The sequence below is a fragment of the Amphiura filiformis genome, chromosome 3 (assembly GCF_039555335.1).
Source record: "Amphiura filiformis chromosome 3, Afil_fr2py, whole genome shotgun sequence".
Taxonomy (NCBI): domain Eukaryota; kingdom Metazoa; phylum Echinodermata; class Ophiuroidea; order Amphilepidida; family Amphiuridae; genus Amphiura; species Amphiura filiformis.
Genome location: NC_092630.1, coordinates 9,405,900 through 9,432,019, shown reverse-complemented (window position 1 = coordinate 9,432,019; position 26,120 = coordinate 9,405,900). Strand labels below are relative to the sequence as shown.

Sequence of the window (26,120 nt, the reverse complement as noted above, 5' to 3'; positions counted from 1 at the left end):
TTAATATAAATAAATAAATAAATAAATTTTCTGACTTTAATAATTTTGTTTGTTTGTTTGTTTATTCTTCTTTATACTGGGTCCATATTCAGGGGAAAATTTAAGTATTCCCCTGTTCTTCCATATGGCCCAGTTATTACATACAAAAATACAAATAAATAATTACAAAACACTTAGAAATATCAACAATAATGATGAATAAACAAAGATAACAACTCTACCTTCACTTATTTATAAAACCAAATATTGTTAAGAAATAATTAAATGCCCGCTCTAGTCAAAACGAGTCAATAGTTGCTTGTAATTGTTCAAACTAAATAAAAAAAATAAGTGCCGATTCTGCCTTTATTGAAAAAAAAAAAAAAGGAAATAAAAAATAAATGACTTTAGAAATATTATGCGACGGTTTTACTAACGTATGCTTGAGAGCTTTGAGACAAATAATTAAATTAATAGGCCTATAGCCTAATAACTTTTAACTTAAAAATTATTAACAAGCTTTTTTTTATCTTCTAGTGAAGAATGATATTGCTAAAGTGCAAAAAGAAATCAAGGAAACAAAAGAATCTGGACTTATTCTCAAGAGTCAGCTTACACAAAAGGTAAGACAATAGACATTTATATATGGTCATTTTCACAGTAAAGGGTGTAACTTTTGATTTTTAGGATCAAAATTTCAAACCACTTAAATATGTTTCTGTTTACTGAAATCATGCATAGAAGCAACTTAAATTCCAGTAAAATAATGTTTCAAGGCTTAAACCTTTTGATTTATAATAAAAAAAATAGACATTTCCATAACATTTTGGTTAAAATCTAAGAAAAAATGTAATTTATATATGCTCAGAAAATTATGAAATGAAAGCTGGAATACATGTGAAATTCCATTCCAAAGTAAGTCAACAGATATAAGTTAAATTTTATACCATGTTTTGCTATGTTTGTAATTGCAGTTTTGAAAATCTTAAACATCAAGTGTCATTTACAATGGAAATTTCCCAACCTTACACATACTTTTTAAGTTTTAATTGGGTTCCTAAAATAATTTGAATGTCTAACTTCATGTAAAAATACTACTTGATAAAAGGAACTAGGGGTGTGATTTTCAGGTAATTTTGTGCCCGGTACCCGGCACATTTTTCAAGCGGTAACGGGTACCAAATTGCAAAAAAAAAAAAAAAATTGAATTAAAAAAAAAAAAAAAAATTTTTCAAAGTTTTTTTTCGGTTTTGTAGTGTCTCTGGACCTAGACCTAAATGCTAGGATCATGGTTGACCTAAAAAAAAAAAAAAAAGAAAATGAATTTTGCACATTGTTTTGTGTTTTTATTCTGAAAATTGATACCTACTCTATTAATGATATCAAAATGCATTGAATTTGAATGCATTTTAATATCATTAATAGAGTATGACATGAAAACTATGTATCAATTTTCATATTAAAAACACAAAACAATGTGCAAAATTCATTTTTTTTTTTTTTTCGGGTACCCGGGCAGGGAATTTCCTGCCCGGGTAATAGGATTATCGGGCGGGACTCGAATTCCCGGGACTCACTCACGCCCTTAAAAGGAACCTCCCAGCCAAGTTTCACAGAAATTGGAGTTATTTTTTCAGAATTGGCAACTCAAGCGATTTGTGTTTCGGAGGCTTCAGTTAACAACACAAGTGATCATAAAAGTAAAATATTTGGCTAACTACTACAAGTTGACATGAAAAAATAGGTAAAAAATATCACAATCACCAATTTTCATGCTTTGCTTCTAAGTTCTAAGTATTGAATTTCAGTTGTGACAAAAAGTAAATTCACAGCAAGTCATGAAATGAGACTTTTTTTTGTTTCGGAGGCTTCTTGTTAACAATGGTTAAACATTGCAGAAGTAGTTTTTTTGAAAAGAACACTGTTGGGATCATCTAAGCTGTTGTGTGTATTCTATGTGGCAGATATTGTAGATTTATCACACTTTAATTGTTTCACCCATATTTTTAGTATGGTGTTAACTTGCATGTGAAGCCTCCGAAACAGGCTTTCTTGGCAATCAGTATATTTTTCAAACATTTTAACCATAATATCAACACTTTTTTAAATTTATGACATTCTGCACATATCAAGTAACAATTACAATGCAGATATCAGTATGAAACACACCAATTTAGATGTGCAAAGATGATAATTAATCTTAGTGTTGTTTCGGAGACTTCATTTGTTTCGGAAAGTGTTAACGGAAAGTTTGTATTGGGTCCCATTTTCAAACGGTGATGTATATCTCCATTGTTTAAAAACTAGTGACTTGAGGATTTACTTTGCTACATTTTGATAAATGGATGAGCTCTTTTATTTATATTTGCACAAGCTAGCTGAACAGTTTGTTTCGGAGGCTTCAAAAGAGTTAACGAAAAATCGCCTCTATGAAGTCAAGATTTTATACTAACAAATTTAAAAGCTTGCAATATCGGCTAATTTTTGTTATCTATTTCAAGTTAAGAAATCAACTGTTATGAATCAAGAAGAAATAACAAAGAATTGTGAACCACAGCTATACCCATAAAGTTTGTTAACAATTGTTAACGGAAAATGAAGCCTCCGAAACGACAAATATTGAAGTCCGGTTCTCAAAAATACAGGGCTGTTCACAATTAAAACTAATGTGGCAGTTTTTACTGAGCATATGACTGCACTTTCAGCATAAGAAACATTATCCATGAACTAACTGAAGAAAACACAGGGCTTTGCAAAAATGCCTATTTTTTTAGTATATCTAAAAGGCCACATTTATGGACATTTTAGCCTGCCAAAACTGAATGCAGTAACTCCCAAAGATGATTATGCTACCCAAGGTAGCTGCTACCTAGATGACTTATGTGGCCAAAAATCGTGGAATTCTGTAGCTTTATTAGACCATTACAGATCAAAGTGTTAAAATCCAAAGTTACACCCTTTACCGTGAAAATGACCATATGAGTATAGAGTTGATTTATATGCCTTTTATTACCTCATCTCTGCCATGTCTGCTGAGAAGAGTGATGATGTTCAGGCAGAGCACAGTTTTTTAATAATTTTACACTTAACACTTTTTAATTTAATTATTGTCATTATTTGCTCAATTCAAACAGTTTTAGACCAACTTAATTTCAAGTTACTTGTAATTTCTTTAGTGGTATGTTTTTAGTCTCGCAATTCCAAGGATGCTGGTTCGAGTCTCTGTGAAATCTTACAATTGTTTTAATACCGGTATTTTAAATCACAAATTAAAGTATGATTTTCAATTGCAAATTCAAAAGGATATTTTTGTAGTACCAGTAATCTACCCCTCACCCAGAACCTTAAAAATAAAAAGCACCACAATGTTTTCCAAGAATGTGTCAAAAAAGGATTAAAACTGCTACCAAGTAGCAATACCAATTTTGCATGGAAAAAAGAAAGAAAAAATGAGAACCAGAAAAGTAAATTTATGTGGTCTAATCGTCTTCAAACAGTCATACTTTTTATATATATATTCATTCTTTATTCAGTTGGGGGCTTTAGCAAGTGAAGAGGAGAATGTCCTGTGGTTTTCAAGAAGACAGGAGATGTTACAGGAGAAGCTAGATGAAATAAGGAAACAAAAAGTTGAGCACCATGGTCAGTTGGTGAGTAGATGGAATAGATGAAAATTATTTTTCTCTCACCATATAATCTTTTAAAATGCGTATGTAGGGCACCAAACCATAAAACTAACATTATGGAAAACCCAAAATCTCTGAATGTCCCTTTAAGCTATTCTATACCTTTGTTTTCCTATGCCAAAAGTCTTGCCCCCCCTTCTCTTTCCCCCATTGGATGCTGATCATGCTGGTGCCCTGATATTTTTAAAATGCCTAAAATCTTTAAAGACTTTAAACCTTTTTTTGTACTTTTCAGCCCATTTTAATTTAAACAATTTTTGTCAAAATTTTCCGGCCCTTCAGAGTTGCTATGCCCTCCTTTCCCCTCCCCTCTCCTCAGAAAAAGTCTGGCTAAGCTACTATACTGCCTCTAAGGCAAGGTATTGTAACTTCAAGCTTTTCTTAACTTAGATAAGATTGCAGAAAGTGACATGTATGGGAGAGTGTGGTAGGTTGTGCTTCAGTATACATTAACGGTTCTCTTTGAAAGAAGATGCTTAATAAGTGTTCTACTGTCTCAGTCATGGTTGGCAATGAATGTAATGTAATGTCACATTTCTGCAATCTAGATTCTAAGTTAAGAAAAGCTCGAAATTACAATGCTTTGCCTTATTTTCATTTCTGATTTTGTCTTTCAAAAGGTTACCTTACAGGAATCTAATAGAAAAGAGAGGTCAAAGTTCATTTCAGAGGTCACTGCATTTAGTAGATCTTATGATCTTGGTGGAAAAGGTCAACAGGAAAGACAAGCTGATGCTAAGAAACACTTGAATGATCTTCAAAAACAGCAAAAGCAACTTGAGACAGGTAAAGAAAAATATTACTAGTGATTTAGCCTTTATGATAATTTCTCCCTTTTCTGATTTTCAATTTTGAATTATTATCTACTATATTTATAAAGAAAAAGAACTAAGAGTGACCCTCTCCAATTTAAGGACTTCCCATTTGGCCTGCAAAAACTAAAAGATCTCTTCATGATCATTATTTTCCACAAATCCTATTTGTACCAATCCTACTTTGTCCAGTCCAATTCCCATTTATAATGAGCAGATGTTGATATTGCAATAAAGTTCAACATGTTTTAGCCCCCACCCTCAACAAAGGTATATGCTAGTTACTAATACTGGCTGCTCTATTCCTCTATCTCTTATTTTGTACTCTTATTTAGAATTCTTATTTTTATTTTCCCATGTGTATAATTATAGAAATTTATTTAAATAATTTATTTGATCTCTGCATTTCCTGTAATTTTTCTCCCCAGACAATTCAGTTCTTGGCAAACAACAGACTGCAATTACAATAGAAGAAGAAAAGCAAACAGTCTTACAGAAAGAGATTGAACAACTCAAAGCTAAACTTCAGTGTAAGTTTATAAGAAAACCCCCAAACAGCAATGTGCAGAAGTGATATGGGCCTGTAATTTTTTGCAAAAAGATGTCTTTATGAGCATTATTTTGGGCCAAAAAAAGAGCAAACTTTTTTTCTGTATGATCTATTTTGCCTTCCACCAAGGAAAATGGTAATAAATCAAACTATTGGTGCAACCCACTTTTGTTATGTAGCTGTTCCCCCTGGCCAATTACATGTTTTTGGCCCAGTGGGTACTACTGTTGTCATAAGGGGTACATTGTTGACATTAAATAATTCATATCAATAGAGGCTTTGTTAATTGTTGATCTTCTAGACCAAAGAGCTTTTAAATAGAAATAGAGTCGCAATAGATTATATAATCTTTTGTTCGTTTGATGCCGATTAGAAGTTGCGACAGGCTATTCATAAAAGTGGTACCCTTGTTTCGAATAAAGGGGTTCCGCCATTAAATTGGTCACTGATCCGGCATCATATTAACGCTCTACACAACAGGCTAGTATCAATAAGTGACCACACTACAGTCATGTGTAAGGGCAGTCATGTGTAAAGTGGTACCATTGTACTCATGTATCCCAAATGTGTGCTTGTGTGGGTCTGAAGACTATAAGGAGGCTTTAGCTGTCGATGCAATCATCTTTACCACCCACCTGACGATAGGTGTTTCATTTAAATAAATTGAATGCTCTTGGTGATCGATTACACATTAGAATGTATGAAGGCTGCCATTTCCAGTCCATATATCTATATTAGCTTATATTACACTATAATGGTAATCGCTATACGTATGTACATGTAAGTATAAGTATAGGCCTATAAAGGTTGTTTTTAAGAAATTTCCATTTAATTTTATTTTAAGAAGGAGATTGGTATAGAAATAGTGGCGCACTCCAAAGACGGAGGGGTTGGGGAGGGACAGATTCACCTCTGTGAGAAGTCTTGGGAGGGGGAGGGAGGAAGAGGGGAGGAGGGCATATGGAGAATGAGAGAGGGCTGGAGGAAGGGATAACAAAGACAAGTAGATAAATAGAAATATAAGGAAAATGATGGGAATGAGAGAGGGAGGGTGAGAGGGGACAATGAGAGCGAGGGAGTGATAAAATGTAGGCCTAGGAAAGAATAAGTACAGAGAAGGGAAAAGAAAGGAATGATGAATACATTTAATAATAATTATTAGGCCTATATAATAACTAAACACATAACAGCACTGGGCAGCCATTCGACGATGTCAATGCCTTTATTCGATTACGTAATTAAAACGCCCAGTCAGATGTATTTCACACCTACCAAACACAACTCACCCAATTTCGCAAACTGGACGTTGAATGTACACTCTCATGAATATTGATTGGCAACATTTTCCAATATGTCAGCGCCAGGGCTATGACACTCACCTCATTTGCATGGCAAAATTACCTGTCTCCTCTGCAGCCAATTTGGTTTCGCTCCATCGAAATCAAGCTGGTCATGGAGGAGACTACCCTCCTTTGTGTTTGTTCATTTGTGTATGGAGAGCCCTTTTTGGAGTCTATAATAGCTTATAATGACTTAGGCTACGCTCTCAGCTAGAGTCCGACGCTGCATTGTACTAGAAATACCTTTTTTGTGAATTCGCTATAGAGCCAATCGGGAACACGTATTCGTTTTGAAAATATAGCATTAAAATTAGTATCACCCTTGTGACCCCCGTGCAGTGGAAAACCCTAATTCTTTCATTAAAAGGAAAGGAAAATTTAAAAAAACACGGATCTACCTGTGCACCTATAAAATGGGCACAGCAATTTGTCTCAAATATGAATGAATTTTAAGAAACATACGGGATATGATGAACATTGACCTGACGCCATGATAGTAGGATCTATTAGTCGTTTTATATACAATGTATATACCGTATTGTCATAATACCAATATTTGTCATTATATATGATGATTAATATTTAGCAACGTAAATGTGCAGTTCATATGCACAAACGAATACTGATCTTTATGATATTCAGGTTTTTGTACATCACATATAACATGTCACATAGGAGGTCATACGTGTTGACCTTCATCTATTGTATTTGTTCATCTGTGTATGGAGAGGATTAACGCCATTAAAACTCCATCAGTATTAGGGCGTAGTTCAGTGAACTCACCGGATTGCTGTTCCAAGTACTTTGATAATACAGATAATATGTATTAATGGGTCGAGGCGATTGCATTGAAAAACCTAATAAATTATTCATAACAGTTATGTAATCAATCAATAGTGTGGACACTTTTCATTTGCAAACCACCAAAATTTGTGATCTTTTAGCGTTGGAAAAGAAACCACGTGAATAGAGTGCCTTCTCAAGAATATCAACTCTCTGTCAGCGCTCTAATCGGAAACAATAGAACAATAGACCCTGCAGAGCGTTGTTCTAGAACACTTCTGATGGATTTTATAGAATTCAAATATGATATTGTTAGAATAGATTATCCACGCACAAGTGGAACAGTATAAAAGCATGTTGACTACACCAATCTGTACTAAAGATATTTCTTGTGTGTACTGATTCTGAAAACCCGTTAACTACGTTACTGTGAGCTACGTTACGCACTCATTTATGCATCTTTAAAACTTCTATGAAATGGTGAAATCGGTGTTACATTTCACTCAAGTGATCTTTCGTTTGCTTTTTATGACCTTGGATTAAGTAAAACCAGCCCATTTTGTAGCCGGTAACGTAGCTCACATTACATTGAGTTTTAGTGTTAAAAAACATCATGACGTCCTGAAAGAAAAATATACAAGTGGTGTTGACAATCTTTTACATCTGAAAGTAGTGATACATTTGCTCTTAAAAAAAACAAAAAGCAGGTCTTTTTGAACAACTTTTATTTTTTCAATTTTTACAGTGGATTGGCACCGGATTTTGTAGAATGAGCGATATACAGATCTATAGAAGATGTAGGCTATGCACTACTTCATTGATACACAGATCTTCAATAAATGTACAAAACGCACTACTTCATCAATGCAGTTCTTCAGTAGATATACACAATGCACTCCTTCATCAATACACAGATCTTCAGTAGATGTACACAGTGCACTACTTCATCAATTCATTCATTCAATCTATCTTTATTCTGGTAAGCTCTTTCAATACATAAGTACTGATCTCCCAAGAGGTCCAGATCAGACAATATCAATATACATTGTATAATAAATTAAACAATCAAAATACAAAGAATACTATAATACAAATGAGGATATGAAAATAATACAGTAATGTATATACACAGGCATGAAAAAAGATGAAAATAATAGGAACTACATCATTACCATTATTATCATAAACCAAAAACATAATTACAAAATATATACACAGTATTGTTAAACAGCAATAGCATTTTTGAACTCATACATACTCATGGCCATAAAGTTTGAACGAATGTTCAGTGGAAGATTATTCCAGAGTACTGCAGCTCTGTAATTGAATGTTCTTTTACCAGCAAAGATATTCCATGTAGGAACAATCAGGGCATTATGAGTTTGACTTCGAGTACCTTTGTCATGACTTGAATGTGTAAAACTGAAAATAGATGAGAGATAAGATGGAGCTATTTGTTTAAGACACTTGAAAGTAACAATCAGTGATTGATTATCCCATCTACAATTTAGTTTTACCCAATTCAGGTCTTCCATCATTTTGTCAATTGGAGTTCTGATGTCAGCATGGAGAAGCATTCGAGCAAGCTTGTTCTGCAAGACCTGGAGCTCATGATGATAATTAGCATTGAAATTATTCCAAACAGAACTACAATAGTCAAAATGAGGGAAGACTAGAGCTTTAGCGAGCATGTTCACAGTACTAGGTGGAAGATAATTCTTGACTCTACCAATTACACCGATACGTTTAGATACATTAGATGACATATAATTTATGTGTTCACTCCAAGATAAGTTTGGGTCAAATACTACACCTAAATATTTGTATTTATTTACAATTTCTATGCTCTCATTTCCATAGGCAAGAGATATATCCTTAAATTTACTTAATTTCTGTCTAGAGCCGAATAGCATGATCTTAGTCTTTTTAATGTTTAAAGTGAGTTTATTAGACTTGAACCATTTAGCTATCATATCTAGGTTACTCTTGAGATTAGACTGTAATATTGTTGGATCTGGTGAACTAACTAAAAGAGTTGTGTCATCTGCATACATTACGCACTTACAATTAACAGATTCTGGTAAAGAATTAACAAAATAATAAATAACAAAGGACCCAATATTGATCCTTGTGGTATCCCAATATTAATATCTTTAAAATCAGAGAGAGTTGAATTTATATTGACAGCTTGGGATCTACCACTCAAATATGATTTGAACCAGTCCAGTGACATGCCAGTGATACCATATGAATACAATTTATCAAATAAAAGATCATGATTTACCGTATCAAAGGCTTTTTAAGATCTAAGAAAATTGACCCGGTTACTTTACCATCATTCATGTTATTCAGGATATAATCAGTTACATCTAGGAGAGCAGTATTAGTACTGTGATTAAGTCTAAAACCTGACTGGCATGGATTTAAAATATTGTTTAATGTAAGGTAGTTGTACAATTGATCATGAACAGTTCGTTCTAAAATTTTAGATAATATTGGCAGAACTGATATAGGCCTATAATTGCTGACTTCATTCTTGCCACCATCCTTGTAAATAGGTGTAACCTTTGCTTTTTTCCACACAGTAGGAAAGACAGAAGTTAACATGGAAAGGTTACATATATATGCAAGGGGTGACAGATGACAGGAGCAGCTAATTTCAAGAGTTTAATACACACATTATCAATACCAGTACTTTTGTTATTTGAAAACTGACAAATTTGATCAAATACAAAACTTGGTGTTATAATATCAAATTTAAAATCTGCATTTTCAACATCATTATTGAGTTTGTGAACACTATCATTACTACACTTAAATTCGTCAGCTAATGTGTTTCCAATAGAGGTAAAGTAAGTGTTAAAATGATTAGCTGTTTCTTTATCATTTGAAGTGAACCCATTCTGAGTTTGTACATTAGTAACATTAGATTTATTCTTAGGTATTATTTTCCTAATTGTACTCCATAATTTCTTAGAATCTTTTACATTTTCATTGATGGCCTTGTTACAATAGTTCCTTTTCAATGTCTTATTAAGTTTATTGACTTTGTTTCTTAATTGTCTTGCCATATTCCAATCATCAGAATTATTGCTTTTATGAGCTTTAGCAAAATAATAGTCCCTGTCTTTAGAAAGTTTAATATAATCTCCTGTAATCCAATCAGGTAATGAACCCTTGACACGCTTCTCTTTAACAGGACAATACACAGATCTTTAGTAGATGTACACAATGCACTACTTCATCAATACACATATCTTCAGTAGATGTACACAATGCACTACTTCATCAATACACAGATCTACAGAAGATGTAAGCAATGTACTTCATCAATATACAGATCTTCAGTAGATGTACTCAATGCACTACTTCATCAATACACATATCTTCATTAGATATACACAATGCACTACTTCATCAATACACAGATCTACAGAAGATGTAAGCAATGCACTACTTCATCAATACACAGATCTTTAGTAGATGTACACAATGCACTACTTCATCAATACACATATCTTCAGTAGATGTACACAATGCACTACTTCATCAATACACAGATGTTCAGTAGATGCATACAATGCACTACTTCATCAATACACAGATCTTTAGTAGATGTACACAATACTCTACTTCATCAATACACATACCTTCAGTAGATGTAAGCAATGCATTTCATCAATACACAGATCTTCAGTAGATGTACATAATGCACTACTTCATCAATACACATATCTTCAGTAGATGTACACAATGCACTACTTCATCAATATACATATCTTCATTAGATGTACATAATGCACTACTTCATCAATACACAGATCTTCAGTAGATGTACACAATGCAATGCTTCATCAATACACAAATCTACAGAAGATGTAAGCAATGCATTGATGCAAGATGTACAAGATGTACACATTAATGCACTACTTCATCAATACACAGATGTTCAGTAGATGCACACAATGCACTACTTCATCAATACACAGATCTTCAGCAGATGTAAGCAATGCATTTCATCAATACACAGATCTTCAGTAGATGTACATAATGCACTACTTCATCAATACACAGATCTTCAGTAGATGTACACAATGCACTACTTCATCAATACACAGATCTTCAGTAGATGTACACAATGCACTACTTCATCAATACACATATCTTCAGTAGATGTACACAATGCACTACTTCATCAATACACAGATCTTCAGTAGATGTACACAATGCACTACTTCATCAATACACATATCTTCAGTAGATGTACACAATGCACTACTTCATCAATACACATATCTTCAGTAGATGTACACAATGCACTACTTCATCAATACACAGATCTTCAGTATAGATGTACACAATGCACTACTTCATCAATACACATATCTTCAGTAGATGTACACAATGCACTACTTCATCAATACACATGGTCGCATGTCATAAGAAGAGAATGAAAAAAGGGTGGAGGGATTACACTTTTCTGAAAATTGTGATACAAATTTGATTGGCTTTCCGTAACCCCATATCCTACAGCAGTGGGTCATACCTCATTTTAAGCCTAATGTTATACTCTTTCAATCTACTGAAGCATATAATTATATAAAAAAAAAAAAAAAATCACATCAGTTGAAATGAAAAATGCCAGGGGTGGAGGAGCAGGCGGATGTGGAGCAGGCGGATGCGGGAGTGTCCAATAGGGCCTATGTGAAAATTCACATGTCAGCATGTCAAAACTACCGGAATACTTTTTCAAATCTAGTGAGGGTATGATGTATTGACAGCTTTGAATGTTGAATTTGTACAACTAAAACAATTACTGACTACAATGTACTTTAGGTGGTATTACACCCCTGATAAATTTTGTGACTAATTTTGCATTTTCTCAAAAAGTAACTACATTTTGTGTACACACTGGTAACAAAAGTTATGTATATTTTTGGGGCAAGGAATCCAATATACTTCACCAAAATTTCAGTGATTCAAGACAAGGGGTTAATTGTATACGCTAAGAAATGGGGTACATTCTAGTGGTACCTCTTTTCTTATCATAAATAAAGTAACGTACCGCTTGTCTTGAGTCACTGAAATTCCAGTGTAGTAACTTGATTCCTTACCCACATAACTTTTGTTACCAATGTGTTATTACTTTTTGAGAAAAAAATGCAAAAATAGTCACAAATTTATCAAGGGTTGTAGTACTACCTTAAAGGGTTATATGTTCAATTTTTTTTTTTCATTTTTAATGACATGCTAATGTACATTTCTCTTCTTGATATTCATTTCCTCAATAATAGAATATCTCTCGCTAATTACTCGTAAAAAGGTCATTGACTTTCACATTGTAATTAACATACGTACAATTATTTTAAATAGGTCATTTGAAGCATTAATGTATTGAGAACATATCCTCCAAATCTGGTGACATTCTTGCATAAAATAAAAATTTTACAGACATTTTTGTAATTGAGGTCCGATTTGAGAAAAACGCATTTGAAAATTGAGGTTTACATAGACGCCTGTGTATTAATGAATTAGTAATTAAGCATTATCTAAAAAAAAAAGCATGTGATAAGGTTCAAAATGGTGTTAATTATTAGAGGTTGTCAATATGTACAACATATCAAAAAATAAATTTTTTGTCATTTTTGACCATGTAATGGAAATTGTACCCAACTTATGACATGCGACCACATATCTTCAGCAGATGTACACAATGCACTACTTCATCAATACACAGATCTTCAGTAGATGTACACAATGCACTACTTCATCAATATATGGATCTTCAGTAGATGTAAGCAATGCACTACTTCATCAATACAGATCTTCAGCAGATGTACACAATGCACTTCTTCATCAATACACATATCTTCATTAGATGTACACAATACACTACTTCATCAATACACATATTTTCAGTAGATGTAGGCAATGCACTACTTTATCAATACACAGATCTTCAGCAGATGTACAAAATGCACTACTTCATCAATACACAGATCTTCAGTAGATGTACACAATGCACTACTTCATCAACACACAGATCTTCAGTAGATGTACACAATGCACTACTTCATCAATACACAGGTCTACAGAAGATGTACACAATGCACTACTTCATCAATACACAGATCTACAGAAGATGTACACAATGCACTACTTCATCAATACACAGATCTTCAGTAGATGTGCACAATGCACTACTTCGTCAATACACAGATCTACAGAAGATGTACACAATGCACTACTTCATCAATACACAGATCTTCAGTAGATGTACACAATGCACTACTTCATCAATACACAGATCTACAGAAGATGTACACAATGCACTACTTCATCAATACACGGATCTTCAGTAGATGTAAGCAATGCACTACTTCATCAATACACAGATCTACAGAAGATGTACACAATGCACTACTTCATCAATACACAGATCTTCAGTAGATGTACACAATGCACTACTTCATCAATACACAGATCTACAGAAGATGTACACAATGCACTACTTCATCAATACACAGATCTTCATTCTTCAGTAGATGTACACAATGCACTACTTCATCAATACACATATCTTCAGTAGATGTAAGCAATGCACTACTTCGTCAATACACAGATCTACAGAAGATGTACACAATGCACTACTTCATCAATACACAGATCTTCAGTAGATGTACACAATGCACTACTTCATCAATACACATATCTTCAGTAGATGTACACAATGCACTACTTCATCAATACACATATCTTCAGTAGATGTACACAATGCACTACTTCATCAATACACAGATCTTCAGTATAGATGTACACAATGCACTACTTCATCAATACACATATCTTCAGTAGATGTACACAATGCACTACTTCATCAATACACATGGTCGCATGTCATAAGTTGGGTATGCAAAAAGGGTGGAGGGATTACACTTTTCTGAAAATTGTGATACAAATTTGATTGGCTTTCCGTAACCCCATATCCTACAGCAGTGGGTCATACCTCATTTTAAGCCTAATGTTATACTCTTTCAATCTACTGAAGCATATAATTATATATTATTCAGTAAAAAAAATCACATCAGTTGAAATGAAAAATGCCAGGGGTGGAGGAGCAGGCGGATGTGGAGCAGGCGGATGCGGGAGTGTCCAATAGGGCCTATGTGAAAATTCACATGTCAGCATGTCAAAACTACCGAATACTTTTTTCAAATCTAGTGAGGGTATGATGTATTGACAGCTTTGAATGTTGAATTTGTACAACTAAAACAATTACTGACTATAATGTACTTAAGGTGGTATACACACCCCTGATAAATTTTGTGACTAATTTTGCATTTTCTCAAAAAGTAACTACATTTTGTGTACACACTGGTAACAAAAGTTATGTATATTTTTGGGGCAAGGAATCCAATATACTTCACCAAAATTTCAGTGATTCAAGACAAGGGGTTAATTGTATACGTTAAGAAATGGGGTACATTCTAGTGGTACCTCTTTTCTTATCATAAATAAAGTAACGTACCGCTTGTCTTGAGTCACTGAAATTCCAGTGTAGTAACTTGATTCCTTACCCACATAACTTTTGTTACCAATGTGTTATTACTTTTGAGAAAAAATGCAAAAATAGTCACAAATTTATCAAGGGTTGTAGTACTACCTTAAAGGGTTATATGTTCAATTTTTTTTTTCATTTTTAATGACATGCTAATGTACATTTCTCTTCTTGATATTCATTTCCTCAATAATAGAATATCTCTCGCTAATTACTCGTAAAAAGGTCATTGACTTTCACATTGTAATTAACATACGTTACAATTATTTTAAATAGGTCATTTGAAGCATTAATGTATTGAGAACATATCCTCCAAATCTGGTGACATTCTTGCATAAAATAAAAATTTTACAGACATTTTTGTAATTGAGGTCCGATTTGAGAAAAACGCATTTGAAAATTGAGGTTTACATAGACGCCTGTGTATTAATGAATTAGTAATTAAGCATTATCTAAAAAAAAAAGCATGTGATAAGGTTCAAAATGGTGTTAATTATTAGAGGTTGTCAATATGTACAACATATCAAAAAATAAATTTTTTGTCATTTTGACCATGTAATGGAAATTGTACCCAACTTATGACATGCGACCACATATCTTCAGCAGATGTACACAATGCACTACTTCATCAATACACAGATCTTCAGTAGATGTACACAATGCACTACTTCATCAATATATGGATCTTCAGTAGATGTAAGCAATGCACTACTTCATCAATACAGATCTTCAGCAGATGTACACAATGCACTTCTTCATCAATACACATATCTTCATTAGATGTACACAATACACTACTTCATCAATACACATATTTTCAGTAGATGTAGGCAATGCACTACTTTATCAATACACAGATCTTCAGCAGATGTACAAAATGCACTACTTCATCAATACACAGATCTTCAGTAGATGTACACAATGCACTACTTCATCAACACACAGATCTTCAGTAGATGTACACAATGCACTACTTCATCAATACACAGGTCTACAGAAGATGTACACAATGCACTACTTCATCAATACACAGATCTACAGAAGATGTACACAATGCACTACTTCATCAATACACAGATCTTCAGTAGATGTGCACAATGCACTACTTCGTCAATACACAGATCTACAGAAGATGTACACAATGCACTACTTCATCAATACACAGATCTTCAGTAGATGTACACAATGCACTACTTCATCAATACACAGATCTACAGAAGATGTACACAATGCACTACTTCATCAATACACGGATCTTCAGTAGATGTAAGCAATGCACTACTTCATCAATACACAGATCTACAGAAGATGTACACAATGCACTACTTCATCAATACACATATCTTCAGTAGATGTACACAATGCACTACTTCATCAATACACATATCTTCAGTAGATGTACACAATGCACTACTTCATCAATACACAGATCTTCAGTATAGATGTACACAATGCACTACTTCATCAATACACATATCTTCAGTAGATGTACACAATGCACTACTTCATCAATACACATGGTCGCATGTCATAAGTTGGGTATGCAAAAAGGGTGGAGGGATTACACTTTTCTGAAAATTGTGATACAAATTTGATTGGCTTTCCGTAACCCCATATCCTACAGCAGTGGGTCATACCTCATTTTAAGCCTAATGTTATACTCTTTCAATCTACTGAAGCATATAATTATATATTATTCAGTAAAAAAATCACATCAGTTGAAATGAAAAATGCCAGGGGTGGAGGAGCAGGCGGATGTGGAGCAGGCGGATGCGGGAGTGTCCAATAGGGCCTATGTGAAAATTCACATGTCAGCATGTCAAAACCGGAATACTTTTTCAAATCTAGTGAGGGTATGATGTATTGACAGCTTTGAATGTTGAATTTGTACAACTAAAACAATTACTGACTACAATGTACTTAAGGTGGTACTACACCCCCTGATAAATTTTGTGACTAATTTTGCATTTTCTCAAAAAGTAACTACATTTTGTGTACACACTGGTAACAAAAGTTATGTATATTTTTGGGGCAAGGAATCCAATATACTTCACCAAAATTTCAGTGATTCAAGACAAGGGGTTAATTGTATACGTTAAGAAATGGGGTACATTCTAGTGGTACCTCTTTTCTTATCATAAATAAAGTAACGTACCGCTTGTCTTGAGTCACTGAAATTCCAGTGTAGTAACTTGATTCCTTACCCACATAACTTTTGTTACCAATGTGTTATTACTTTTGAGAAAAAATGCAAAAATAGTCACAAATTTATCAAGGGTTGTAGTACTACCTTAAAGGGTTATATGTTCAATTTTTTTTTTCATTTTTAATGACATGCTAATGTACATTTCTCTTCTTGATATTCATTTCCTCAATAATAGAATATCTCTCGCTAATTACTCGTAAAAAGGTCATTGACTTTCACATTGTAATTAACATACGTACAATTATTTTAAATAGGTCATTTGAAGCATTAATGTATTGAGAACATATCCTCCAAATCTGGTGACATTCTTGCATAAAATAAAAATTTTACAGACATTTTTGTAATTGAGGTCCGATTTGAGAAAAACGCATTTGAAAATTGAGGTTTACATAGACGCCTGTGTATTAATGAATTAGTAATTAAGCATTATCTAAAAAAAAAAGCATGTGATAAGGTTCAAAATGGTGTTAATTATTAGAGGTTGTCAATATGTACAACATATCAAAAAATAAATTTTTTGTCATTTTTGACCATGTAATGGAAATTGTACCCAACTTATGACATGCGACCACATATCTTCAGCAGATGTACACAATGCACTACTTCATCAATACACAGATCTTCAGTAGATGTACACAATGCACTACTTCATCAATATATGGATCTTCAGTAGATGTAAGCAATGCACTACTTCATCAATACAGATCTTCAGCAGATGTACACAATGCACTTCTTCATCAATACACATATCTTCATTAGATGTACACAATACACTACTTCATCAATACACATATTTTCAGTAGATGTAGGCAATGCACTACTTTATCAATACACAGATCTTCAGCAGATGTACAAAATGCACTACTTCATCAATACACAGATCTTCAGTAGATGTACACAATGCACTACTTCATCAACACACAGATCTTCAGTAGATGTACACAATGCACTACTTCATCAATACACAGGTCTACAGAAGATGTACACAATGCACTACTTCATCAATACACAGATCTACAGAAGATGTACACAATGCACTACTTCATCAATACACAGATCTTCAGTAGATGTGCACAATGCACTACTTCGTCAATACACAGATCTACAGAAGATGTACACAATGCACTACTTCATCAATACACAGATCTTCAGTAGATGTACACAATGCACTACTTCATCAATACACAGATCTACAGAAGATGTACACAATGCACTACTTCATCAATACACGGATCTTCAGTAGATGTAAGCAATGCACTACTTCATCAATACACAGATCTACAGAAGATGTACACAATGCACTACTTCATCAATACACAGATCTTCAGTAGATGTACACAATGCACTACTTCATCAATACACAGATCTACAGAAGATGTACACAATGCACTACTTCATCAATACACAGATCTTCATTCTTCAGTAGATGTACACAATGCACTACTTCATCAATACACATATCTTCAGTAGATGTAAGCAATGCACTACTTCATCAATACACAGATCTACAGAAGATGTATACTGCAAAGCACTGTACTGATGATACAAATAAAAATACTTTTAAAACACTGAGGGCATTGGAACCTACAGAGAACAACAATAAATCAATATTTGTACTTCTTATCATTTCATTCTATCACAGCATTGACAGAGAATCATGAGAAACAAGTATCCAAAACCAAAAGATTAGAATTGGCCAAGATGCAGGTGTCTAATATACCAAATGCAGATCCAGAATTTCAAAGGTGAGATGATTGACAGCATGTGTTTTGGACTCTGTGGTCCGTATGCACAAAAGAGTTAGACCGGGTCTAAAGTTAGACTTGGTCTAAGTGGAATTTAGTCCCAGGAGAAAGGACATTTTCCTTTACATTTGCTTAAGTTATTTTGTATTATTTTTGATCTTTGCATTAAATCTTTAGAATTTGCTAGCTACTCTAGGAAGGAAATCAGAGTAAAGGACCATTCGTGATGGAATTAAATTCCACTTTAGACCCGGTCTGACTATTTTGTGCATACGGACCTAAAGCTGTTCATAATAATACATGGGATCAGGAGGCAAAACATGTGTTTAAGAAGTGATACTAACACAAAATCTGTTTTTGGTGATCGTTTGAAATTATCAAAGAGACTGAGAAACAAAAACAGAATAATACTTGAACTTCTATTGTTCTTCTAATAAGCAGTTTGAAAGTTTTTGTGTGAAATTTGATTTAAATTTTGTTTCTCAGACTTCGCTCAGAACTTGAATCTTGTCAAGATGACACAATGCAAGGTGTATGCCAGGCTCTACAGCAAGAATTAGATAGATTACAACGTCACCGATGGCAACAACAGGTGCAGCAACAAAGACAACAACCACAACAAGCTCAAACTAAGGCGAGTTATCATACAGATTTAGCTCACACTAGGAATAGACTTGTGAAGTTGCTTGTGATATCTTCTTTCATCAACATTGATCCAGTATTTTTGTGAAGTTCAACTTGTGTTTTGTAGACGCTTGCTTTAAGATGGGTAACCTACCTGCCCTAGTATAGCAATGTCAAAAGTGACATGTTCTTAACTATTTACTTCAAACATCAACAACAGATACCTGATTTTTTTTCGATGTATATTTGATGAGCCTTGAACACTGAAAATATAGCTGTCAGTTGTTGACAAGTACACTTGTGCTGCTACTGCTGACTGGTACATATAATACAATGAAAAGTGACTGAAGTAGAATTTTGAAAAGTGACCCAAGTAGAAACCCTGTTTGTTACTTCAAAAGTACTCATGTCAGGAATATATTTGTCTTGTTTTCTTCTTTTCCAGAAAGTTGCCAGTTTGAAGCCATATCAGAGCAGCAACAACAAGCAAACATCTAATATGATGAGACTACCGCTTGGTGATCAATCATTCAGAGCCAACCCTCCTAACACATCTTCTACCAATGTACAGCCAACTGGTGGTGTGATGCAATCTGAGACACCAGGGAAAGGAGGAGTGGGAAAGTTCAAACCAAACCTGGCCAAACTGAGGAGGTCTATGGAACAACAAAACCAACCACAGAATAGTAATGTTCAACAGGTTAGTTTGATTATCATTTGAGTTTAAAGGCAAAAAAAGGTGTTTGGTTCACTGGCTGCACCATATTTTAAAAACGAGATTAAAGCCCCGGAGAAAAGCATTTTTTGTCTTAAATCACAAAAGAATACAGGTCTATGCTAGTTATGAAATTTCATAAATATGGTTTGGTTTTAATGTTTTCAAAATAGCTCATACTGTGACTGAAATCTTGAAAGAAAAAGTTTTCCACCTGTCTGCTCCTACACCAGAAAAGTTTTGGACAACCAAGCAAGTTATTCTTGACCTTTGCTTTGAGTCTCAAGAACTTATTTGGAGTCAATTATTTTACCTTTCAATATCATCACATTAATATGGGATCAGTAGAAGATGAAATATGTTTGAGGGAAAAAGAACTACACTAAAATGTTGGCACACACATACATACTTATGTCAATGCTACCCCCTGTCCCCAATTCAATGTTAATGAAAGCACTATGACATCTCTCAGATACTAGGGAGGACAGCCATAATGATAATGCTTTACTGAGCTCAGCCAAGCATCGCTGTCTTCGATAACGCATTATAGCGAAGAGGAAGCCTGTAGCAAACTCTGTCAGGCTTCGCTGAATTGTACGCACCACTCCGATACCACCGTTGACCAAATATCGATTGAATCGATTTTACGACTATGCTTGAATTGACACCTAATTACACCACTGTATACCAAACTGGTATACCAAAACTAGTATACTATTCGCTTATTCCTATCAAAACGCTCTGGCGTACATGAACCATTATCAAAGACACCAAAGCATGGCTGAGCTCAGTGAACCATTAAGGCTGTTCTCCCTTTAATATTGAAGGAAGAAGGGTATGGGAAAGGGGTAGGTTTGTATTTCTCATCAAACTTAAGTTACACTAATCTCATTGAAGTAGCAGGGCAGCAATGATGAGTTCCAGCATATTGAGGAAGTGCGGGTCAACTATTTTTTTTCCTTGATTGGTTCAAAACATGACTGAAGTAAACATGGAACTATCCTAATAACATCTTAACAGAACAACAATCTTTCGACCACTGAAGAATGTCAAGTAATATTTTTTAAATAACCTGAAAGTAACTTGCAATTATAATTTTGTGGCAGAACTGTATTATGTACCATTGAATGCATTTAAATTCCTTACACCTACTTTTGTCTGGTTTATAGAAAAGCTAATACCTCTCTATTCCAAACACTTTTATATAATGTTGATTTTTATCAATTTTTTTTCATTCCTTTGTTTTCAGAGCCAGCAACCTTCAACATCAAGCACATCAACCAACTCTGGACCACCTGCGGCTAAGCAAGTGAAGAAAGTGCGCTTTGAAAATGCAAAGTGGAAATAAATTTCCTCTAAATTAAACTTCTTCCAAGTTGGGTTTGTTCTGTCCTAGCTATGTAGTAATCTACAGAGTGACAATTTGAAAAAAGGCTAGTTTGTTTTAGCAAGCATCGCCAAATTTTGCAGGTTTACATATTGTCCATTTTCATGTTCTACTAATTTACCGTTTTCTGCTCTAAATACTGGGCATCTAAAATATTGACCAAGAAGTTGATGGGAAGAGTTTAAGTTTATAGCGAGTTGGATTGGCTATATGCCAACTTGATGCAGCAAACAGACTGGGATGTTTAACTTGACTGCACTGTAGAACAGGTAAAGGTTATAGTGTTATGCTTTCAAGTTAACTTGAATATTTCATGTAATTTTATCAACTTTTCATAGCACTTCATTGATTTTTAGGAAAAAAAGTCAATTCTAGAGTCAATCAACAGAGTAAATAAAAGCTCCAACAAATCAATGAACATCATATTTCTATTCCAAATGAAATTTGTATATTACCGATCAGAGTATTAATGAAAAAGACGACAAAATAATTTTAATTATCTTGTATTTATTGTTGAAATAACAGAAAGTAGTACAAAAACATTGTTACTTATTTAAACAATTTTTACATGTACAATACATACAATATTACGCTGGAATATTGTAAAATATAAAGCAATACTCAGCAATGTTATGCATAGTTAAAACTGTTACAGAAATAAAATATATTTATTTCAAATGATGACTGACAGCTACTTTTGGGCGATAATTTGCGTCTTGTCACATGTTCACTATTATAGACATTTATTAAAATGAAAAATATCTTGGAAATACTGTTTTTAATCAACCAGAGGTTTGTAGAAGACACAGCGATGGATAACCATCATTTCTTTATACATTCTACTCTTCCAGTTGCAATGCATACACCCCCTGTGGAGGATACAACCTTAATCTCCCACACAGGGGGTGTAGATTTCAAATGGAGTCACATTCAGGTAACCCCATTTGAAATTCACACTCCCTGTGTTGGAGATTAATGTCATGTCTTCCATAGGGGATGTATGGATTTCAACTGGAATAGCCCATTTTCTTTCTTACTTTCATTACTAATCATATGAAATAACAGCATCACTATAAGACATAATGAACTCATACCTAACAGCATAGTTCATGATAGTTCAATGACCCCCATTAAACAAGCAGGGCTCAAAATTTGACCTTTAGTTGTGGGATATGAGTTTTTGTACCCAACACACCCAAGCGCCATTCTTTGAGTGTAGAAGCCTATTGGGGTTAAGGAACCGTGTCCTAGAGATTGTCATGCATGAAATCCCCTTGTGTATTATCTATCCTTTTGGATGTCCACCAGTTCCATTTGAAAGAGAGGGATGTTGAGGCATCAACTCGTACGATTATGTGTCAGCTGATACCTGAATATCTTTGTCCTTCAAGAACTAGTGTTCATATCGATAACAATAGATGGAAGTCAACTAATTAAGCAGGCAAAAATGCGAACCATTGAGGGCTAGAATTTGAGAGATTAAAGTCGATTGACTCTCCCAGAGTTACATCTATGGTGCAGGAGTTTAAGCTGTCAACAGGTACTTTACAAGAATCAAACGTTTGTGTAAGAAGCGGCATCTCAATCTCAAACATAGCAACAAAGTTCTATCCCTGAAACTTGTCTTTTATAAAAGCTGTATGGAATAACACATTTGCTTCAAAACTTGTAAAAGACAAAGAAAAACCTTTCAAGAGATGTCGATCAAAGGCCTTTTATTCTCATCCACACATGTCAGTCACATTACTAATAATACATACACTGTTAAGAGACAAATAACAATATATAGCAAAAGTAATATCAAAGCTTTGTAAGAAAACCAATAGCAAAAATACAATCTGATGCTTACAAATTCTCGCCCAATAACAAAATAACAGAGAAGTCCAAGACACTTAAGCTTTTCTTGAGAATGCAAAAAAAAAAAAAAAAATCACATATTGGTGAAAAGTTGACTTCATTCAAATAATGAAATTAATCAACTATATTTCAAGGATTATAAAATGATAATCGAAGAGTTCAAAATAATAGCTCAAACTTGAACTACAATCGAACTTGCAGCAGATTTTATGAGAAGTAGATTGTGCATACAAATGATCAAACAACATACCAACATTTGAAATTTACTATTTGGACCAATCATACATCAAGTTCCATTGTCAAGCAAAGGTCATGATTGAGGATTCAATAGATAACGGAATTTGGGAAATAATAATCAATGATCCACAGTACTATATTGTCAGCATACATACTAGTCACAAGTAAATCAGAAGGAACATAATGTGCCTTCTATGATTTTTATCAGTTTAATCATTTCCATACAGTGTTGATGAGCCGTACACATTAGCCATGCATGGTCGTAGCTTGAGTTCTAAACAATAACCTCAAATTATCCACTGTCTAATCATTTTAGATCTGATGTGCACTAGTTACAATCAAATTCAATGAAAATCAAATCTCGTAAGATCTATACTCTTGATTTAAGCCAGATTTACTAATGACTTGGTATGTATCGCAAGTAACCAAACCAAGTTTCCAAAGTCTCTTAACCCATGAAAAGGTTTTGCTTTTGATTGTGAGAATACTTGAGCCTTGGCAAATGCAATCAAGTCATTGTGAAACTGACCACATGATTTAAAGTTAAACAATTCCAAAAGTTTCTGCGAAACATACATGTAGTTTGTGAAATCACACACTTTTAATGTTAAGCACCAATTAAAAACGTTCATTAGGAATGGCCTTGTATGTATCACAGAAACTTATTATATGGAAATGTAACATCTTGCATTAACTATTCGTTCACGAACCAGTTGATTATAAAGATGATGATGTACATGTAGCTTGTTTCTTGCATCATAATAAGTTCAGCAAAGTGTTGCAATCTACACCATCATACTTATTTGAATTTGATCAATTGGTTCAAGAAGTGCTTCTACACCATGTATGGTATTATGCATAATGTAAAGTTATGTATAAATTTTATTCGCTGGCGTAGTGCACATTAGAATATGACCGTTGCTAGGTCAACTGGCTCACACTCTCTTTGTTACGAACTACTGAACGAAATGATAACAACGCAAAGCCTGTGGCATATCATAATTCAGAACAGGTGTTATGAGCCAGGCTTGAACCAGTAAGCAACGGTTACTAAGTACATGCACTACGTCAGCGAATAACAAGTGTCCTCTTGATTCCGATACTGAATAGGCATTTAACCATATTGAACATATAAAAACCTGAACATTCTTATCACCATACCTGACCAACACATAAATATCCAAAATACTGTTACCTGCCAATTAGTTTTCACAATAAAAAGCAATGCCCAATAGGTTACGAATAATGACACAGAAATTGATGTTTGAATTTTGCAATCCAAAGACTACAGAATTTGTTTTTAGACCCAGTCACAACAGACAAGGCCATGGGACTGACCAGATGATATTAAATTTTCAAAGCGAAGTATGAGCTTATGAGGTCAGAGCTGCTGTTAGTGTTAGTGAAACACTAACAAACAAAACAATCCCCACCACCACTTTGTGCAAAAATCAAACATTTGACAATTACTTTGTAATGAGTAACTATCGCAACATGTCTGCAAGTTTATCAAAAATATCCAGCTGCCAAAACTTTCTGAAGCAATCATGTAACACTTTTAAGTAGAAGCCTGTGTATTTTTTAACCTATTTTTCAAGGATAAGCATATTTTTCACTGTAATATTTTGTAGTTGCCACATGATGACAAATTAATTTTCCATATAAACTAAACTTGCATTTTTATCTCAAAATGACATCAAAATTTACATTTGACATTTAAGTGAATTTTAAAAATGAACAAGGGGTCTTTAGAATTAGGAACACCACTTTCATTATGGTAATGGTATTAATATTAACATCTTGAGCAACTGAGCTCTAACTGTTAAAGCAACCTGGTTAAACTGAATTCAGGTAGTTCCATTTGGAGTTCATAGAACACAAGAAAATGCACTAACATGATTCTGTAGTTGCCACGATGCAGACAGAGTAATCTGCATGTTTCACACAAAGTGTTTTCTAACAGCTCTATTGGAAGTTTGAAATTTGGTTTTTGAGCAATCGCTATAGAAAAATGGCAATACCAGGGCTGCATTTTAGTAATGTTTATGATGCATCAAATCAAAACCATGAACATAGATATCCGAGGAAGAGATATGGGGTTAGTTCCAATGCATCGTACATATTAGTGAAATGCAGCCCTGATGTTGCAGGGCCTCAGATTCGAAGAGAATCACTGAATCGATTCTCCTATTAATTCTCGTAACATTTGTTGTGAGAATCAAATTCTTTCATTGAATCATGCAGTAAGTGAAGCGACTCAGATGGTTTTTGATTCCGGCTTACTGGCTTAAATCTAGGCCCTGTGTTGTGTGAGTGTAAGAGTGTACAAGAAAGGCATGCCTGTAAAGGACTGCTTAAAAATCGGGTTTGGCATTATAAATTACGATATAAAACCTATCGGTAATCTAAAAGACTGGTTTCACAAGTTCCTGACAATGAGATAGTCCTTATGAAGGACCGTTACCTGAAAAATATTACACAGCTGACATATTAAGCAATACATTCAGCATTCAAATGTTTGTTGAAATTACAGATGTGTCGCATGACTATCAAAATTGACACACAATGAGCTAATCCATGTAAGATCCACACACCCCCTGTGGAAGGTTTCATTGCCATCTTAATTCCAGTTGCCGCTTTA

At 34.1% G+C, this 26,120-nt stretch overlaps 1 protein-coding gene across 3 annotated transcripts in view; it reads left to right on the top strand.

Annotated features, from left to right (window-relative positions):
- LOC140147989 (coiled-coil domain-containing protein 172-like) overlaps positions 1 to 21,997 on the top strand; it is a 55,486-nt gene extending 33,489 nt beyond the window's left edge. For all 3 annotated transcript variants that reach the window (XM_072169811.1, XM_072169812.1, XM_072169810.1), the window contains 8 exons: positions 517 to 602; positions 3,513 to 3,629; positions 4,286 to 4,451; positions 4,906 to 5,007; positions 18,557 to 18,659; positions 19,146 to 19,293; positions 19,729 to 19,983; positions 21,248 to 21,997. In XM_072169811.1, the coding sequence (XP_072025912.1) occupies positions 517 to 602; positions 3,513 to 3,629; positions 4,286 to 4,451; positions 4,906 to 5,007; positions 18,557 to 18,659; positions 19,146 to 19,293; positions 19,729 to 19,983; positions 21,248 to 21,346 (1,076 nt within the window). In that variant the 3' untranslated portion in view covers positions 21,347 to 21,997. The remainder of the gene's footprint in view (positions 1 to 516; positions 603 to 3,512; positions 3,630 to 4,285; positions 4,452 to 4,905; positions 5,008 to 18,556; positions 18,660 to 19,145; positions 19,294 to 19,728; positions 19,984 to 21,247) is intronic.
- The last annotated feature ends 4,123 nt before the right edge of the window (positions 21,998 to 26,120 follow it).